Source organism: Hypomesus transpacificus, chromosome 10 (assembly GCF_021917145.1).
Source record: "Hypomesus transpacificus isolate Combined female chromosome 10, fHypTra1, whole genome shotgun sequence".
NCBI lineage: Eukaryota > Metazoa > Chordata > Actinopteri > Osmeriformes > Osmeridae > Hypomesus > Hypomesus transpacificus.
Genome location: NC_061069.1, coordinates 7,882,163 through 7,901,404, shown reverse-complemented (window position 1 = coordinate 7,901,404; position 19,242 = coordinate 7,882,163). Strand labels below are relative to the sequence as shown.

The window sequence follows — 19,242 nt, the reverse complement described above, 5'->3', positions numbered from 1 at the left end:
CTCACTACACTTCCTTCAAGTCTACTGGGTTTGACATGTCGAAGGACTTTCAGTGAGTGTGTGTAGGGTGAATTGGGGTAATCTGGGACATTGGGTAATGTGGGACACCTAAACTCCAGAGCGTTTTTCTTCCCTGCTATGACAATGTTTAGTCCACAGAACTTTGAGGTTTAGCATGGATGTTATGTGACTGAAATCACAAAACTTGATTAGTGTGGTGTCACAGAAAGGGTCAGGGCAGAAGTTAATCAAGAAACTCCGATGAGAAAATGCATGTAAAAAACATCCCAGATTACCAAAATTCACCCTATGTTAATGTCATTGCATTGTTTGGCAAATGTGCTTGTAAAGAGCTGCCACAAGAATGGGGAACATGACTTTTAATAATTTTACTTACAAAAGGTTTATTTGTTTATTGCACTTTGTAACGGTTTCTGAAATCACTGATAAAATCACTCAATTTTGGGAAGATTGCAAGAGAAAGCCATTAGTACACTTTATTATTAGTGAATGGAAAGAAAAACACTGCCAGGGGGTCTGACAGAGTTAAAACAGTCGGGACAGAAAAATGTCTCACTAGTTTGAGGAAAATGTAAAGAAGTTGTACTATAGACCCACTGTCTGAGCAAACTCCTGTTACACTCCCTATGTCTAACAAATACTTATCTCATACATTTATTTACATCATCAAGCTAAAAGAGATAGAAAAGTAAGGTCATATGAAGTAAAAGTATCAGCCTTTTTAAATACAAGTTTACACCAAAACTTTAGTTTTCACTGATCTCCTAGGGATTGCTATGTGTTTGTGCTATGTGCACATTCCTGTTAGTTATTCTACTGCATGTGCAATATACCTAGGTTTATGACACAGCATAAAGTTATTGAATATTCATAACCAACATACCAGTTATGTTCAGGTAGTGTCAAGTAGTGACTATAAGTAACTGTGTTGATTACTTTGCCATACACATCATTTGTTTATTGCCTTTCCAACCATCTCACATGAAATTACGGGTGGCTGGGGAACTAGACGTCACTCCCTCTTTCTCTCTTTTTATCTCTTCCCATTTTATTTCCCACTCTCCCCTTCCAATCCTTCTCTTCCCACCCACTGTCCTCTCTCCTGGACTGTTCCACCGTGGTGCAAGGGGTGTTTAGAGTATGCCCATGATGCGCCCGACCCACCAGCGACAGGGCATGATGACTCTGCAGGCCACCCTGCACCCTGCATAGTGGTAGGGCCAAGGGTGGAACCCACCCAGGGGCTCACAGATCCTCTGGCACTGAGTGTGGCCGCGGCGGCACTCGATACAGCACACTCCCTGGTGGTCCAGCATGGGGTCAAAGGTCATGGTGCCCTCGTCGCCCTCTAGACCACGCTGAGGCGGGGGGGGGGGGGGGCGACAAAGAGAAACAGGGAGGAAGAATAGAGAAGGAGGGATATCAGTAAGATGTGCTCAGATGAAAGAAATTCAAAACCAAAAAGTGTCAAATAATAATGAAATATAAAATGACATATAATGAAGGCTAATATTCACATTTACATGTGTTCTTAAAAACAATCCAGTTTTGTCATTATTATAAAGAATACTATTACAAAGTGTGATTTAGAGAGTTTCTCACACCAGTTGTGTGTGTGTACGTGTGGGGGAGGGGGGCTTCTGCATCTGCATCTCAAGAGGGATTAGGAGGGAAACGGTGGGCCTTCATACAGGGAGGGGGGTATGAGGTGTGTTTGGGAGAGGGAGGGGGTAGAATAGGGGGACTTGAGTGGTATTATTCACACAGGCTCAATGACTCAAAGGGGCTTTGGAGAGCCATTCTAAAGAGGTCTGTCAGTCCAGACAGGCTCACACCCGAAACACACACATGCACACAAAACATGCATGCACGCACACACAAATTCGCACTGACAGGCTTGGCCCTTTGCAGTGACCTTAGCATCTGCTCTGACTCACACAGCTGTGAGAAACCGTGAGCAGAAACACTATCCTCAGGTACCATTTGAGATCTGAGTGGACAACAAAACACTACGGTAATAAAGCAGTTTCAGTCGTGTGTGTGTGTGTAGGACTCACGTGATATGGGTTCTCTGGGTTGAATTCTGCCTCCACATCCACTTCCTCTTCTGCCCCGGTTGCCTGGCGACGCTGACGGGGGGCAGCCCGCCTCTTCCTCTGCCCGCCTGCAGGGAGATAGAGGCTTAGTAACTGACATCCCACATGTAGGTCTGATGAGTCTGCTTCCAACCCAGCACTAACACTATTTACATTACAGTGACTGGGCCAGTATTGGATGTAATCTGAGAGACAGGCATTAACAACTGCCTTTAAAAGAAGAAAGGACTGTTGATCAGTGAATTTGTTACCATTGGGGTAGGTAGGACGGAGCCAGAAGATTGGCAGATCCCCACACAAATCCTTAATCTTGTTGCTGAGGAAGGTGGGGTCTGAGAGGGGTGTGTCAGCTGCCACCCAGATCAGAGAATCCTCTTCAAACTTGGCTGGCATCACCTCATCTTCCTGTGTCAAACAAACACACTTGTATACAACAACAAACTAACAGATTGCATAGTTACAGCTCATAGCCTGTTGCTAATAAGATGTTAGTTAGGGTTAGACTGACACTTGAAACTGATCAAACATTTAATTAGGCCAATACACTACAACCAAAAAGGAAATTAATGTATTGTTTCACTAGGTAATTATACACCTAAAACTATATTCTTATTTACATGTTTAGAGTAATGAAATTCATAATTTTCTTAATGCATTGCACAAATGTATTTGCACATGAATAAATACGCATTGTGCGTGCAAAATACCTACCTTCACTATTCTGAATGTATTGTGGAATTTCCTGTTAATTATTTCAATTATGTGTTTTAATGCAGTGTTTGTAAGGACAATAACATCAGGGATGCCCAAGGCCTTAAGCTGATTCTGCCCTGTCCTTTGCGGTTCCAGCATTTACTCACTGAATATCAGGGTTCATTAAAATCTGAACAATGCAAAAATATGTTGGCCTAAATTTTCAAGGTTTTTGAAAACAAACTGAAAAACTAATGAGATTTCCAGTGGAGAACCATAGCATAGTGCATACAGTATGTGCCCACACACACACACACACACACACACACACACACACACACACACACACACACACACACACCCTAGGGGTAGAATGCCCAGAAGGGGGCTATTCCTGGAGCATCCCAAACATTTGACAGACAGAAATATTATACTACAGCCTACCAGACATCTTGATTTTTGATGTTGAGTTATTTGCTCCAGGGACAAATAACAGCAGGGGCCCTCCTCTGCAGGACTGATAAGAGTTTATCTAAACCCACTGTGTGTGTGTGTGTGTGTGTGTGTGTGTGTGTGTGTGTGTGTGTGTGTGTGTGTGCGTGTGCGTGTGTGAGTGTGTATGTGTGTGTGTGTTGTACTTATTTAAGCCATATTTTCCATCATCATGAATTACTGCAGATGACCCGCCTGCAGTGACTATTATAACTACATCTCCCTATCAGAACCGAACACACAAATCCCATATACACACTCACACACACACGCACTCACACACTCACACACACAATAAACGAATGTTTATAAGACTGGAAGGAAATTATAGCAGCCCTGCGTAATCGTTAATTGTGTGTTTGTGTGTGTATATCTGTGTGTGTGTGTGTGCACGTGTGTGTGGTAGAGGACAGTGTGTCTTAGATGACAGTTTGCATGATGTTTAATGATGTGTGCACAAGGCATATGCAAGGCTATGCTAAATGATTTCAATAATCAGACGGCCTCCGTCCAACAGTGACAGGGTGTCTGAGTTTGTGTGTGGGTGTGTGTCAGTGTGTGTGTGTGTCTGTGAGAAAGAGAAAGCATGTATGTCTGCAAGACAGAGAAAAGGGGGAGTGTGAATGTGTGTGTAGATAGAGAAAGAGAAAAGAAGCAAGAGAGGGAGAGAGAGAAAAGAGAGTGAGAGTCTGAGTCAGAAGAAGGTAAAGGTGCTTCGTGAGAGCCGACTTGATCCCTACCAGGTCAAACAACAGAGAGTCTTTGTTGAGAGTTTCCACCTCAGGCAGACGAGCTTTGACCTGGGTCTTGATGTAGCACTTTTCTCCTCCTGCAAAGCGGATGCCTGTTATGCCCTTTAGGGGTTGAGACAGAGGGGACAGAGAGAGGGGACATGAAAGGAGGCAGGAGACAGTCTATCTTCCTATGACGTTACACACACACACTGCCATGAAAGATGCTGCCACCGTTGCAGTCCCCCATGTCTGCTGCAATAAGTGTGTTTTCTTACAATCTGGAAGTCATGAACCTCCACGGCCTCGTCTGTCCCACTGCCAGTGCGGAACCTCTCCACGTTGTTACCAGAATCGATCTCCATGGAGCCCTCCTCCACCTTGCCATTGATACTCATACTGTAGTGGACATTATACACCTGCAGACGCACAAACGTTTTAGATCAAATTATAGAAGGCTAATATGAATGCATCAGCCTTTCATACTATGTGCAAGTTGCCACATCAAAAACAGTTATATTAAAGACGTCCTCTATATTTTGTTCATGATGGCCCAAATTATATATGGCATTCCCCCCCCCCCCAAAAAAATGTGTCAACACTACAAACACAACAAAAGAGAAAATAACTTGTTCCTAAAACCCCATTCCTTCGCACACCTCTCGCCCCTGGTGCATCAACTGGACCATAGAAGAACCCGCACCCTCCGTCCCTACCTCCTCCCACACAAGGCTTCCATTCACCTGCACCATTCTAGTCTGACTGGGAGCGCTGTGAACGTTTACCCAATCATATTAACTTTATTCCAATTTCTTTGCCTTAGCGTAAACTAAGTTTGACCAGTAAGGTACCCATGCATCTTCGAGATTAGGACAGACCATTAAACAATGCGGCAAAACAAGAAACAGGTATCCTCTCACATGCTTGTTGTTATTCCAAAAGTAGAATGCTCCAATGGCCCCGAACAGCAAAAGAATCGCGCCAGCGATCAACACCGCAATCCCGGCCTTCAGTAAGCGCCCGCTGGCTGCAGGTTTGACGGCCACTGGGGTGTATGCCTGCGTTAAACCAGAAATAAGAATCCAATCGATAGTGCACGCACAACAGTTCCAGTGAGATGGAGTCCATACCACATATCCAGTGGGCTTAGAAATCCGAAAGGTAAAATATCACAGAAATGTTGGTTTACAGGCTACTGTGTTTTATGTAACGATGTATGTAAGATTGTTCCAGTTAAAGTATTAGGCTGTCTCCAAGTTAACACATGTGTTACCAGCTGAACATAACATATTTTCAAGACTTAATAGCAAAGCCCCCGCTTTACAACTGGCCTTACCGGTGGCATAAACTGTTGGAGGTCCTCGGGTCCCGCTGAGGCAATAGGTACTTTCTCCGAGCTCCCGGCCATGGCTGAGTGTCTTACTGAACACCTGAGCAGATGATTCAACAAACTCTCTCTCACACACACTCCTTCTCCCTCTTTCTCTCTCTGTGTGTCTCTTTCTGACACACACACCCTCTCTCGTTCTCTCCTGTACGGTGGAACAAACCTGCTCATTCATGCAAGGCGTGCTTTATTACCAGTCCGCGCACACCGACAGAAAATATGCGCGCGCCACCAGTTCTGTTTCCAAACAGCCATTGCGCCAACTTTGTACCCCTCTTCGAAAAGTTGAGGGTGGAATGTTGTGGTGTTGTACACTGCGATTTACAAAACCACATAGCAAACCGCAGTATCTTGTTACTCTAATTTGTTCCAAACTGGTATGTTTCAGTGGTGCCTATATTGGAGGAGGCATCCCAATATAAGTGCATGAGCTTACACATGCGTGCGCTCATACATTCTCACGGCGGTAACGGAAGGAATTGCCTCAAATGACCCTGATGTCCCTCGTGGAGTTCCCGAATATCTTTTTATGTCTCTTTCTTTCAATCGGTGCGAGAGTTGTGAAAACGTGTAAACGTCTTTGACCAAGATGGAGAAGTAGAGAGTGCTAGAGATCACTATTCAGCATCCAGATGTCAAAGAGAAACAGCTGACATGACATGGGTACTGTCTCGTCTTGCACAAATTTGCTGGACACGGAGAAAGAAACGCAGTCTGGACCACCGCTATCACAACAGCGACACCTGTTGGCTCAAATGATGAAGAGGGATTTTGTGTTTTGGAGGTATTTGGATTAAGAAGCAAATCAAGGTAAACTCGAGACTTTTTCAATGACTGCGCTAAAATGACAGCAACAATTTCCGATTTCATAACACAGTATTTCAAAGTTTATTTTCTCTTAGAAGATTGTGATAAAAATCTGTACATTATTCCTTTCAAATAAATTCGTACACGGTTATCAACTTGATACATTGGGTCTCCGGCCTCAAACTTAATAGTTTCTGGGCCATTTAAATAGTGAGCATGCTTTAGAATCATTAATTACAATCCATATTTACATTTCTTTAGTTCTTAATCATTACTTTATAAAAAATAAATTATCTGTAGCATATGTACAAAACGTTGCATAAGATATACAGTATGTCCACATAAGCATTTAAAGTGATTGGATGGACAAAAATGCATCACATTGAGACATTTAAAACCACACAAATATTTAAACTTACAAATAATATCATACATCTGTGATTCAACTGATTCTCATTATTACTATTTTTATATTAAAGGTACAGTAAGTAAGATTTCGGTCAAAAAAGAAAAGTGTTGGCCCCTATCAACATGTTTGATTGGATAATGAGGCCCTCTGAGAGTTGTTTAGTAACACAGACAACTCCCTGCCAGTGGAATGTCAGTTCATAATTCTTGGAGCGTGCCGCAATTTTCCAGACAATTATGATCCAGCAATCCTGTTCCAGCCAATCACCTTTGGTAAGGCATGCCTCCATCCCTATCTTATTTTGTGAAACCAATATCCATCAAACTGGAGCAGGAGGAAAGCAAGTGTTCATACAAGAATTGGGGAGCAGAAGAATTGACCTATTGTAGCTTTAACATTTGAATGCATTTTTTAGTCTCTCTCTCTGTCTCTGTGTATGTCTTGTTTTCAAACTTCATGAATGGGAGACCGTGTGGTGGTAGGAGCATAGACAGGGATATTGATATCACTGATCTCCTGCACGTGTACAGGTCTGGGCGGGGTGACCAGGACAAAGTCAAATTCCCTGTGCAGCACCTTCTCATACACGCTCTGCAGGCCTGTGGTCTTAGGGATGTGGGCCTGGTAGTAGTTGTCCCTGCGGTTTTGGTCCCGGGGCAGGGAGGCCGTCTTGGAGAGGCTGCTGAATGAGGAGAGGGTGGGAGCAGGAGAGAGGCCAGGTGATATTCCGGTGTTGGCCCTGACCGCCGAGGGACTCCAGCAGCGATCTGAATGGCCCAGGATTTTACACTCACTGGTGCATGCCCACAAACCTGAAGACAGAGAGGCACTGTTAGATTATGTTGGTAGATCTCTTGATAGCTTTTTCATCATGCTATTTAGGCTCTTAAAACTCTTACCACTCTGGCTGCCAATGGGAGGAAGCCCCTCTTTCTTCAGGTCTCCACTGACATCACTGTCACTGTCGTTGAAGTCACTGTCCCCTTTCCCACTGTCCTTTCCGCTGAAGGCAGGGTCTCGTGCAGAAATAGTGGTGTAGGAGTTTCCCTTCCAGATTGTGATGGGCCTCACAGCCTCTTTAACATTGCCATAGCCAGGTAGAGTGGAATAGCCCTACCAAGACCAAAGAGAAACTTTGAGTTAGTAAAAACAGAAAATATTCCCTGGTCTCAAGCACAGTTGACACACAAACAGTTATGGATTTGAGTAAAACACTTGTAGCCTCATCTTACCTCAAGTTTATTCCCACACAGTTTGCTGTCAGGGTTATACACGCAGGGTGCTTCACTGCCATCCTCCGAGGCCGAGCACAGTTCGTTCCCCCCGGGGTTAGCAGAGGAAAAGCCACCGGGCTGGCTGGAGTATGAGTGTCCTTCAAATCCGCCTCCTCCCACGTTTCCATGAAGAGGAAGCAGGGGGTTGTCGCCATGGTTTCTTCCTCGTTCAAGGGACCCCTTCTCTCCATATGAGTCGCTGTCCTCTCCAGTTTTGTCTCGTTTCCGCCGGTTGCATGTAGTTGCTATGAGGATGATAGCGAGCAGCAGGAGCGTGCAGCTCCCAGCTAGGACAACAATAATCACCACAGACAGGTCCCACTGCGCTTGTATCTCATCTCCACTGCCTGCTTGGTACACGGTCCTGTCGCTTGGCGGGGAGCCAGCTATGATGAGGAAGTGGAGCGTGGCAGTTGAGGTGAGCGCTGGCCTTCCATTGTCACTGGCCGTTATGGTCACACTCAGGATATCGTCCACTTCATGACTGAGCGCGCGGTTGAGATAAATGTCTCCGGTGGCTTTGTTCACAGAGAAAATAGACGGTTCCCCGGTGGCCAGTCCATACGACAGCTCGGCGTTAACTCCTTCATCTGCGTCTCGTGCCTCCACCCTGGTAATAACGTAACCTGATGGCGCGTCCCGGGGCAATAGAACTTCAGCGGACCCATTATTTAATGTGGGCTGCGTTATTACTGGTGAATTGTCATTCTGGTCCACTATCCGCACAAACACGTTTGCGCTCCCGGTGAGGGGCGGGGACCCACTATCGCTTGCCGTGATTCGGAGCTCTAGCTGTTTCATTACCTCGTAGTTGAAGCTCCTGAGAGCGTAAAGTGAGCCGCTGGCGGGGTCCAGAGAAACGAACGTGGATATTGGAGAGCCCATGAAATAGGTGTCTGCGAGCTTGTAGCTAACCTTTCCATTTTGCCCCATGTCAATGTCTCTCGCGACCACGGTGGCGATGTAAGCCCCGGGTGCATTATTCTCCACTATTGCCACCTCATACACAGGTTTGCTGAACACAGGTGCATTGTCATTCTCGTCCGTTAATCGAATGGTATACTGAGTAATGGTTCTGAACGGCGGGGACCCTAAGTCTTCAGCCACAACCGTTAGATTATACTCTGGAATTTTTTCCCTGTCTAATGGGCTTGTACTCACAATCATAAAGCTGTCTTCGTAAGCCTGCTGCAGCCGAAAGTGGTCGTGGCCATACAGCGTGCAGTGAACCTGTCCATTCGCGCCAGAGTCCCTGTCCGAGGTGCTGACCAAAGCAACAAAACTCTCTCGTGCCGCTGCTTCAGTAATGTACGCAATTCCCGCTGTGATAGACGTCATAGGAGTTATGGAAATCTCCGGTGCGTTGTCGTTCACGTCTTGCACCTGGACCACAATTTTACAGATTGCTGGACTAGGGTTCGGACCCAGGTCGGTTGCTTGAACGTCGAATTCATAGGTATTCTTACTCTCGAAGTCAATAGGGCTCTCGAGGGTGAGACGTCCAGTTTTTCGGTCCACTCTGAAAAGTTGCCTTATCTCAGAAGGCACCTGGTTACCAAAGCCGTACACCACCTCCCCGTTTAGCCCCTCATCCGGGTCTTCTGCGTTCAGGTCCAGCAGAAGGAACCCAACCGGTGCATCTTCGGGCAGGTCCACAGAGAAGCTGTTCCGGTCGAATACCGGGCTGTTGTCGTTGTAGTCTTTCACCTTGACGTTTATGCGCGTGGTTCCTGTGCGGGACGGGTTGCCGCCGTCCATAGCGACCAGCTCCAGTGCGTAAGATGCCTGTGTCTCGCGGTCGAGCTCCTTCATAAGCACAAGCTCCGCATATTTAACCCCGTCGGCTCTGCTGAGCACGTCGATGGAAAAGTGGCTGTTAACAGAAATTTGGTAGCTCTGGATATAATTTAACCCCACATCTTCGTCCACAGCAAAGTCTAACGGGATCCTTGTGCCGACTGCCGTGTTCTCAGAGATCTCTAGACTCGACTCTTTCCGGGGGAACTCGGGGGAGTTGTCGTTAATGTCCTTGACCTCCACCTCGACGTGAATGAGTTTGAACTGCTCTTTGGAGAAACTGACCACATCAAATGCAATGAGGCAGTGAAGGGTGTGTTTGCAGATTTTCTCTCTGTCTATTCTCTCCCCAATACTCAGTTGCCCGTCGCTCTCTCTCAAACGAATAAAAGATGAGTTGAACTGTTTCATCATCCTAAAATTATTCTTAGAGCCTGCGTGAGTAGATGAGATGTCCTTGGCCAAGTTTCCGATAACAGTCCCAGGTGCGTCCTCTTCAAATGTCTGATATTTCACCGTCTTTCCCTGTGTGAGAACAGTTAGGATAGCCAGTAAGGTGCACAGCACCAACCAGTTCCACCCAATTTCTTTCATCCTGCCACTTCAGAAAATATCCCAAATCAGCCAAACTGGCCTCACTTAACTCAACTATCTATTTGCTATAAGCACTTGTCAATTTGAATGTCTTCCTGTCCACTCGGCTCGTTTGGAACGTTGGGATTAACTTGCCATAGGTTGTCAGAGTGCGCACGCTGTGCTCTCTCGTCGAAGTGTGCTCTCTCAGCTCGAAAGGGCTGCAGTGGCGGGAGGGTTTATACGGCGCAGCATGCAAATGAGCTCCACTGTGACCAATCGGCACCATGAAAAGCAAAAGGAGACTTCTGAAAGACCTCTAAGCCTGTTTGGAGATTCCTGGACTGTGCAGGGAAACTTGGCACCGATATGTTTGCTAAACGCGGGAGTTGATTTAATATAACCTATTTAGTTTCTTTACTTGTTTATGTTCCCGAGGCTCTTAAATGAGTCTGCGCATAACACAAGAGGGCACGAAGAGATGCGCAGTGTCCCTGAGCTAGAGGACAAAGCATTTGAATAACATTGTTTACTATTCAGAAGTATATGACAGATTTAAACAATATTTGATGTCCTCGGGCAGAAAAGACACGATGAGACGCACAGAGTTCTGGATGAAGTCATGCCCAAGACGTGTGTGATGTGGCCAATCAGTTAGTCCTCCTTCAAATGAGATCATAAATGCATGGATAGGTGTATTGGAGTTTACTGAGCCGTCCAGAGACAAAGTTTTAAGACTTTTAAGAAACTTTTCAGATTAGATTTTAAATTTCAGTCACAAGAAGAGCTGCCTCAACACGTTAGATAAAAACATAAAACACTGTGTTATGCCAATATAGCCCACACACATGTGTAGGCTATTATTTTATTGATATTCACAGTGTAATTATTCAGATGCCTTATAGTGATTGGTTAGTTGACTGTCATTCAAATGGCACTTTATTCACTATAAAATCCCTTCTAGCTCAATAAAACGGTAAATAACATTGATCATACTCTAATCCAGCTCATCTGCTCACGCGATGTAGGCCTATGAGCGTTAGTGAGGATTCGTTCGTTGCCATTGTAACGGACCGGTTTAACATGCGTGTCAGTGCTTCTTTAGCGCCTCTCGTCTTGCCCTCGCCTGCCAGAACAGAGCTACGCAGGTGAAGACGAAACACACAATAACACACACATAACACACACACACTCCTGTGACGGCACACACCCGTTACAAATAGGATTTGGCTGCAAACGCCGAGGGGATTTATTGGGATTTCAATAGTGAGATTATATCAAAGGCGCATGAAGCCCTCGTTAGTAGCAGCGGTATAATGGCATGGCAGGGTCTCCCTTTGCAGACTTCGACTGGTGTATTGTGCCCATGGGTCGGCCTGCAGGAACCCCAACCCCTGCTGCTCTCACACGGCTCTCCGCCTTAACTGGAGCATAATGAGCCAGCGCCACATGCTGTCTTTGTCCCCCTGCTATCCCTGCCCCATGCCCCGGCCACAACTCCATTCATTAAACGGGAGATGAGAGATGAATTGCCCAAGACATGGGGGTAGCTCTTATTAAAATACATTTAGAGAACGGCCTGGGCCCCGTCACGCCTCTTTAAGAGATTTTCGTTTTCTTCACACACACACACACACACACACACATACACACACACGTTCTCATAGGTCTGAAGGGCAACACTTCCTTTCAAGAAGCTAATATGACTTATAGGCCTAGCCTATAAAGAATCCATCTGTCACAAAATGTTACTGCCTGTATGAACCAGGCCCAATGTCATCTCGTGAGATGACATGCCAACGCAACCCGACTGGACCAGTCAGATACAACAGCAACAATCAGAAGCATACACTTTATCAAATTGTTTCACATACGGGGATTAAACGCTTTTTATTGCCATTTTATCCAAATACGGTGCTCGATGCGGCTCTTATTCTGCTCTGTGAAAATACGGTGTTTATTCTTTGTTCTTCATGTGGCTGCAAGAATAATGGTATTCTGATAGACGTCTCGGTGTTCTAATAAAGAGGAGCAATCAAAAGCAAATTACACTATGTTGAGTCTCGCTTTGTGGATTACGTGTGTGTGTCTGTTTATGTGTGTGTATGTTTGTGTGTGTGTGTGTGTGTGTGTGTGTGAGAGAGAGAGAGAGAGAGAGAGAGAGGGGGGGGGGGGGGGGGGGGGGGGGGGAGAGGGAGAGAGAGATGACACAAAGAGAGAGAGAAAGATAGTTTAGGGACTCTTGTACAATTATACAGAACATACTTTCAAAACCAAGCTGTCCACTGAAAGAACTTGCTTTCACTAGCCCAACGCTGTGAGTCACATACAGACTCACACCTCATTCTCTCACGTGATTGGTGTGTCAATCTTGCCCGTCTGCACGCGAGTTCAACAATAGTAGAATTAGAGCGAGGCTCGAAAATCCCTTCAATTCTTCACGAGATGTATTAGCATTTTCTTGAAAAATATTTTTGGAAGGACCCCCGCCTCCCTCCGAAGCTTTGTCATCCCATTTGCTTTAGTGATTGCAGGGTATTTGAGGTCTGGAGTTGGTCGCCTGATCCCTGCCTCTTGTTGAGGCTTAACTCTTTGAGATGGAAACTAGGCGATTTGGTCTCCATTGTCCGCCTGATAAGCGGTGGTGAATGGAAGGAAAGGGGGACAGGAGGGGTGTGAAAGAGAGGGGGTCTAAGATAATCGATCCTCGAGCCGTTCAGACAGGCTCCTGCGCCCCTTCCACCCCCCGCTAACCTTTGCTTTAACTCGCGTGCCATCGCAAGCACACTATCATCTAATTAGTTCCTTGCTTGATTCAGGACTAATTATCCAATTATCACTTCTCTCACGGAGAAAGTACTCAAGGGTCTGTCAAGGAGAATGGTGTACTCAAACCATTGACAGATATAAGAAGTGTTAAGGCACCGTTCAGATCAGCACAAAAGAGTTTTAGAAGGTGAGACTGAGGTGCCTTTTCGAGTGTTGAGAATGCCATGGAACCAGAAGATAGAATCTCTGTCCATGGCCTACATTTTAAATTGGACAACATGCAGGCTGTAAAGCCCGTATTGCCTATATTTGAACTAAAATAGAATAGTGACAAAACAGCACTCTTCCAACAGAAACAAATTAACATAAATTATAAAAAGGGGTGTGTGTGGGCACATTTAGAAGTTGTCTCATTCAATATTTGTCCGATCATTTTAACACACAAGTGTTATAATGTTCACTTCCATCTAAATTGGGTTTTGGTGCAATGTACTCATCGGCGCCTGAAACATCAAGGTCCTAGACATAAACCAGGCTGGTAAACCCCATTAACTATTCTTAACATTCGATTCTTCCCTTTTTCTTCCCTCTCTTAGTTAACTTCTGGTCAGACTCATTACTGTTTGGCCCATCTGTCGCAGATAGCTGCAACACTTTGAATAAATTCCCCCATCACACAAACAAAACGGTTAACATCTCATGAATACAGCCTTTTACACCCATACACATACACATGGAAACTTTAGTGGCAGCGGAGTAGCTAGTGCAAAGAAATCTGTCTTCCGACACTCCCTCCTAGCTTCCACTTCATTACAGGTTTTGTATTCGGTGGCGGGCAATCTGTGCGGCCGTCCCGTCTAGTCCAGGCCAGATTTCTAATGACTTTCCAATGATGATTTAAGGGTCTCCTCCCTCTTTCGTGCTCCTCCCTCGCTCCACTCGTTCTCTTCGTCCTTTCAGGTCTTCTTTTACCCCGTTTGAGTCTCATCAGCCTTTGTCTTGGCTGTTTCTGGCCTCTCCGCTGTCACTGGGGCGTTTCACAGAGAAACCAAAGGTCAGACAGCCCATAAAGTTTTTCACACAAGAATGGATGTAATAGGAGTTATTTGGGTAATAATGACTTTTCTCCGTATACTTTAAAGTTAGAAGAACGTGTTGGTGAAAATAGATAAACTAGGAATTTAGAGGATCTTAAGTTGTGATCGGCGGTGACAGAGAAGGCTGTCATAGAATCAAAGGAGACAGTCACACACGTGCACACACCTGCGGCAGTGATGGACCAGATTGGGTCTAGAACAGATGGAGTGGTTGAATTAAGAAAGCTGCGCAGGGGGTGGCAGACGTTGGTTATCACTCATGTGAAGTTATGTGGAGCCCCCCCCCCCCTTCCTACCCATACACACGAACTGAACCCACACTGAACAATACTGAGCAGTTAAGGTGGATTTACTTTGTTTGTCTAATTGCTAAAACGTGTCCCACTGCGTGATAGTGTCATAAACATGAAGAAATACGGGAATCATCCCAAATGTAGAGTGTAAAATGGTTCAGACCATCCGACCGGAGGCTCATGGGGACAGAGGGATATTAGTGAGATGGGCTATCAGATAACTCAAGCGAACTCAGATCTCTAAAAAAGTCCTGGGCCCATTTAAACTCAGGCAATAACCCACTAACCTATTTACAGGGCTGATGAGTCACAGAATGCATTAAAATCCGTGGTGGAAACTGGTCTTATACGTAGTCCTTATTGACAAGCTGAAATAAATCTTCACATTTCCCCAGCTCCCGCACACACACTTTCTCACTTTCTGCCTCACTCACACATCCATTGAAATGTGAACTGCCAGGTAGCTATATCTGAAGGTATACCTACCGAGGTAGGCTAATACTGTTCTGTTAGAGTTAGCCAATAGGAATTTGCACAGAACGCTCAAGCTCATATTAATATACACGCTTCAATCTGTGGAGCGCAATTTTCTAAAGCAATTGCCAATATAGGCTAAGGGTAACCAATAGTCCTATACAGCACTGCACACAAGAACATTATAGGCTGTAACGTATCACCCGTGTTCCTGCAACAGCGTGCACAATAGGGGGTTTGAGAAGGACTCCGTGTCCCGCGGAAGTGTAGGGTACAACCACAAAAACAAATAGGCCTGTAGCTGCAAACCGCTTCACGCAGAAAGGTCAACTTTCGCAACAGACCTATCCAACACTGATCAATAGGCTATTTCAACGTGTGGTCTTGATGGTTGGAAAGAATGAAACGCATGATCTTACCAAAAATAGCTTCGTTTTTATATGCCTATTATAGAGACAGTAGCCTATTTTCACGATTATGCATATATTTCATTAATTGATGCTATGTCTTTGAGATTGCGCAAATCCTGCTTCTCCCTGAAATGTAGTAATTTATAGGTATGATATATCCTGCGCCACCAAAATGTTTTTGAACAGCAAATTCCGCTTTATTCATGTAGGTTATAACTAGGTTATATCAAGTGTTCATGAACACACACGCACACTCACAATGAGATTATTAGCTATCATAACACTTGTTTTGTGTGTAAAATGATTATTAGAGAAATGAGGGGAAACATCTCCAGCCTCATCTGTAAACAGACCCAAGCCACCACGCGAAATGTAGGCTATGTCATAAAAAGACGACCACGCCATCAAAGCCCTCCCTGAGGAGGACATGTTCAATTGAACGCGCTTCCCGCCAAAGCGTCCTATATTTTGCGGAGTTTGTAGTTCTCTTCCATCATTGTGTAAAAGGTTCCATTCCTCTCATAAAAAATGGGTGAAAACTTATAAATTCTGGCTTTGTTGCTGGGTAACAGAAGCCATGGAGAGATTTATAAAGGGGACCACGAAGTTCTGCTTCATTAAATAGAATAGCTGCTCTAAATTCAGAGTCTCAGTGAGCAATGACTGGACTAACTGGGTTCGTTTCGCATGGGGAACAACCTTTTGTATGAGGAGAAGGTCTGGAAGCCAGGGAGGGTGTCTTTTCTAAATCACTGGTTCATGTGGCCCAAGAACACCCCCGTATTCCAAGGTGTTGGGTAGTGCTGTTTATGGCTTTGACTTAAGATCATCAAGCTGATTGCTATCAAACAAAGCAAAGATAGGCCTATGCTATCTATCACAACAGTCGCATTGGCTCTGTAACCTCACTGTATTTCATTTAAACATGTCAAATATTTGTTTAATGATAGCCAAGGCTTATGGGCTGTTAATAGGAATCATGTTTATAGTGCTGTGATTGTTTTTTTATTGGCTTAAACGTCTGAGTTAGCTTACAGTGGATTTCATGTGCTTTAGGATTTTCATTAATGCAATAGGTTAATCCTGTGCACAGTCAATAATCATTGCAGTTGCGCACGTAGGCTACATTGGTATTTTCTGGGCAGATGGACTCAGCTCGCGGGGTTATCCTCACCCCTGACCCCCCACAGATGTCTGGACCAAACCAAAACTCTTGCAAGAAGGAGTGGAAAATCGGTAATACACCGGAACCGAGTTGTCAATAACAAGGACAATTAAGCGCGTTTGAGCGCGAGCTCTTGCTGAGCTGCGGCGCTCCTTACTTCGTAAAATATGTCATGATTGTTGCAAGGATGAAAGAGGCAAAGAGGTCCTGTGGCGTGCTCTATGTAGGTCTGTTTGACTGATGGGCATCGCATGCATGGGGTTGTTGTGGTCATACATAAATTAAGGGTTAAATGAGCTATCTTGTAAAAATAATTGCATTTATTGACAGAAGTTAACGTGATTTTTATCACCGGTTATGTGATTATTGGCTGCGCCAAAGAGTGCAACACGCCTTTATTCATTCATAGGCCTACTCTTTATCCTTTATGATTATTATAATTTTCTGTCTTTAAGACTAGATTTCATATGTGGGTGACCCCTTCTCCGTCTTGTTTGAGTCTTTTAAAATGTCTACTTTTCAGCTTTAACAACGTTGACAACACGGCCAACATTTCCAAATTACATAATGAGAGGAACTCCGCCGACAGGGTGTGAATGGAATGCACAAGGCAGGTGTAAATTTAAACTGCTAATGAGGCGCATCAAAAGCATCAAAGGCGTGCCGTGCTGCGTCATTCTACTACTGAATTTAAAATAAACAATACCCATCAGAGAGTTTTCCTCGCTAAACGGTATTGAATGGACGTTAGCAGCGGGAGTTATTATCCCCCCCACCCCACCCCCCGTGGACTGTAGGTTAACCAGCCAGGGGTGCGTTTCCCGATAACGATGGATCGTAGCTGTTACGAGGGTTCTCTACGATGAAAATAACGATCCATCGTTATTTCTTACGTGCGTTTCCCGAACATGCTCGTAAGGAGAACCATCGTACGTATCTCTTAAGTTGCACTTAACAAGACGCTGTCCATTGTACTGAAATGTGATTCTTCTGACGCAACTTGAAGACTTTAAAATTAAAACGTTAACCAAAATATTTGACGAATTACGGTTAACAAAAAAATATTTTCTGTAGCTACAGAAAACTTTACATTTATTATAGGCTACTTATTTGAGTACTTTTCAATGTGATGCTACATGAAGGTAAAGACAATAAGGTGAACGTGCAAACTATGCTGCATCTGAGTTTTACACCGGCGTTAGGACCTTGCAATCAGCGACACAGGATGCTAAATACCAATAGGAGGTCTTGGAAATTAAGTGGGCTCGTCTCCAAATTGAGGTGAGGAAGCTTTTGTTTGAAGAGATGAAGTTCACAAGGCCCTCCATTTCTGTGCCTATTCTTCAGCCCAATCAACAAGGTAGTGTCACATTCAGGTTACCTTATATCCTAAAGCATACCATGTTTATTTAAATTAAGTAAAGGCTGAATTGTGTATTGTATCATATATTCAGTGTTGCCTGTCCAATCCTTACATGTTTACCTTATAGATCCATGTGAGGAGCAGGAGCAGGGAGAACATACTCCCATAAAACAACTATTTCTCAAACTACTTGTGCCTTGGTTTTTAACTCTTCTTGGTACTCCACTTTCCATAGGCATATATATATGAGTCCTATATTTACTACTTGATTGAACTACAAGGTTAAAAACCATGCATATGAATGGTATCACACATGGCATGTCCCAGCTAGCATCCTAAACAATTCAATGTACAAATACAAGCATCTCAATCCAACATATTTACTGTCTTATTTTCTAGTGCTGACTATATCTACAATCTTGCATAGGCCAACAGCTTCCCAAGACCATGTTTGCAATCTCATAATTATCACATATTGGCCACAAATGACATTGTGACAAATGACAAACACATAAGTAATGAATACCCCATATCTTCAACATGGAATCATTGTTTCTGACATGAATAATCAACTCTACTTTAATTGATGGTTGATCAATTATACTCATTATGAGTGTAAGATATGTCAGATGACATCATGATATCATGATGCTCCTGAACCACATAGAAGCAGACCTGCAGAGGCTAACAAGGAGGTCCTTTGCACTGACCCCTGTAACCCAACTACTGGCAGTGTTAAGGTTCTATGCCATTGGCAGTTTTCTGGAGGTTATTGGAGATGGACATGGGCTCGCCAAGGCCTCAGTGTCAAGATCTGTGCAGGCTGTCACAACTGCATTACTTTGCCACATCCCAGACCACATCCAATTCCCCATATCAGAGGGGACAAGTCTGCAGTGCAGGACTTAGGCTATCTTCAGTGGCTTTTATGATTTTCGTACGAGTTCTCACTCCCTCCCAGCCCCTTCACCCTGTGTGACTTCCTAGTCAACCCTGTGGAGTCTTTCCATTTCCTGGGCGCCACCATCTCCTAACATCAGGCTCGGCTCTGCCACCAGCCTCTTCATCCACCGGGCTTGGCGTGCTACCAGCCCTATAATTCTAATAAACATCTTCAATGTTCAATTGTTGTTGTGTTATTGTACTCGTAAAAGCGTTACGTTAATGCATTTCTAGTTTCTATTGCACATTACAACAGCCATATTTCAATGTTATAGTATTTTGAATAAGACTGACATTTTTTTTTTTAAATACCTTCATTGCATGCGCCAAACCCACTAAATCAAATTATTTTGTGTAACCTAAATTTACTTGAGGATAAACCGGATTCTGATATTTTTTCGGCAGTTAAACTTGTATGGTTCACTAAGAAATATCCCAGTTCCAGCGTA

The 19,242-nt window shown here is 44.4% G+C and overlaps 2 protein-coding genes across 2 annotated transcripts; both read right to left on the bottom strand.

The window, feature by feature from the left end:
• Positions 1 to 384: 384 nt before the first annotated feature.
• LOC124472838 (leukocyte cell-derived chemotaxin 1-like) lies at positions 385 to 5,600 on the bottom strand. Its single transcript, XM_047027947.1, has 7 exons — positions 5,370 to 5,600; positions 4,954 to 5,091; positions 4,312 to 4,452; positions 4,043 to 4,156; positions 2,369 to 2,522; positions 2,079 to 2,185; positions 385 to 1,379 (listed from the first exon to the last, which is right to left on the bottom strand). The coding sequence occupies exons 1-7, from the start codon at positions 5,589 to 5,591 to the stop codon at positions 1,155 to 1,157; spliced, it is 1,101 nt and encodes a 366-aa protein (XP_046883903.1). The 5' UTR covers positions 5,592 to 5,600; the 3' UTR covers positions 385 to 1,154.
• Positions 5,601 to 6,417: 817 nt separating this feature from the next.
• Positions 6,418 to 10,467, bottom strand: LOC124472815 (protocadherin-8-like). Its single transcript, XM_047027901.1, has 3 exons — positions 7,869 to 10,467; positions 7,536 to 7,749; positions 6,418 to 7,448 (listed from the first exon to the last, which is right to left on the bottom strand). The coding sequence occupies exons 1-3, from the start codon at positions 10,299 to 10,301 to the stop codon at positions 7,084 to 7,086; spliced, it is 3,012 nt and encodes a 1,003-aa protein (XP_046883857.1). The 5' UTR covers positions 10,302 to 10,467; the 3' UTR covers positions 6,418 to 7,083.
• Between the last annotated feature and the right edge of the window lie 8,775 nt (positions 10,468 to 19,242).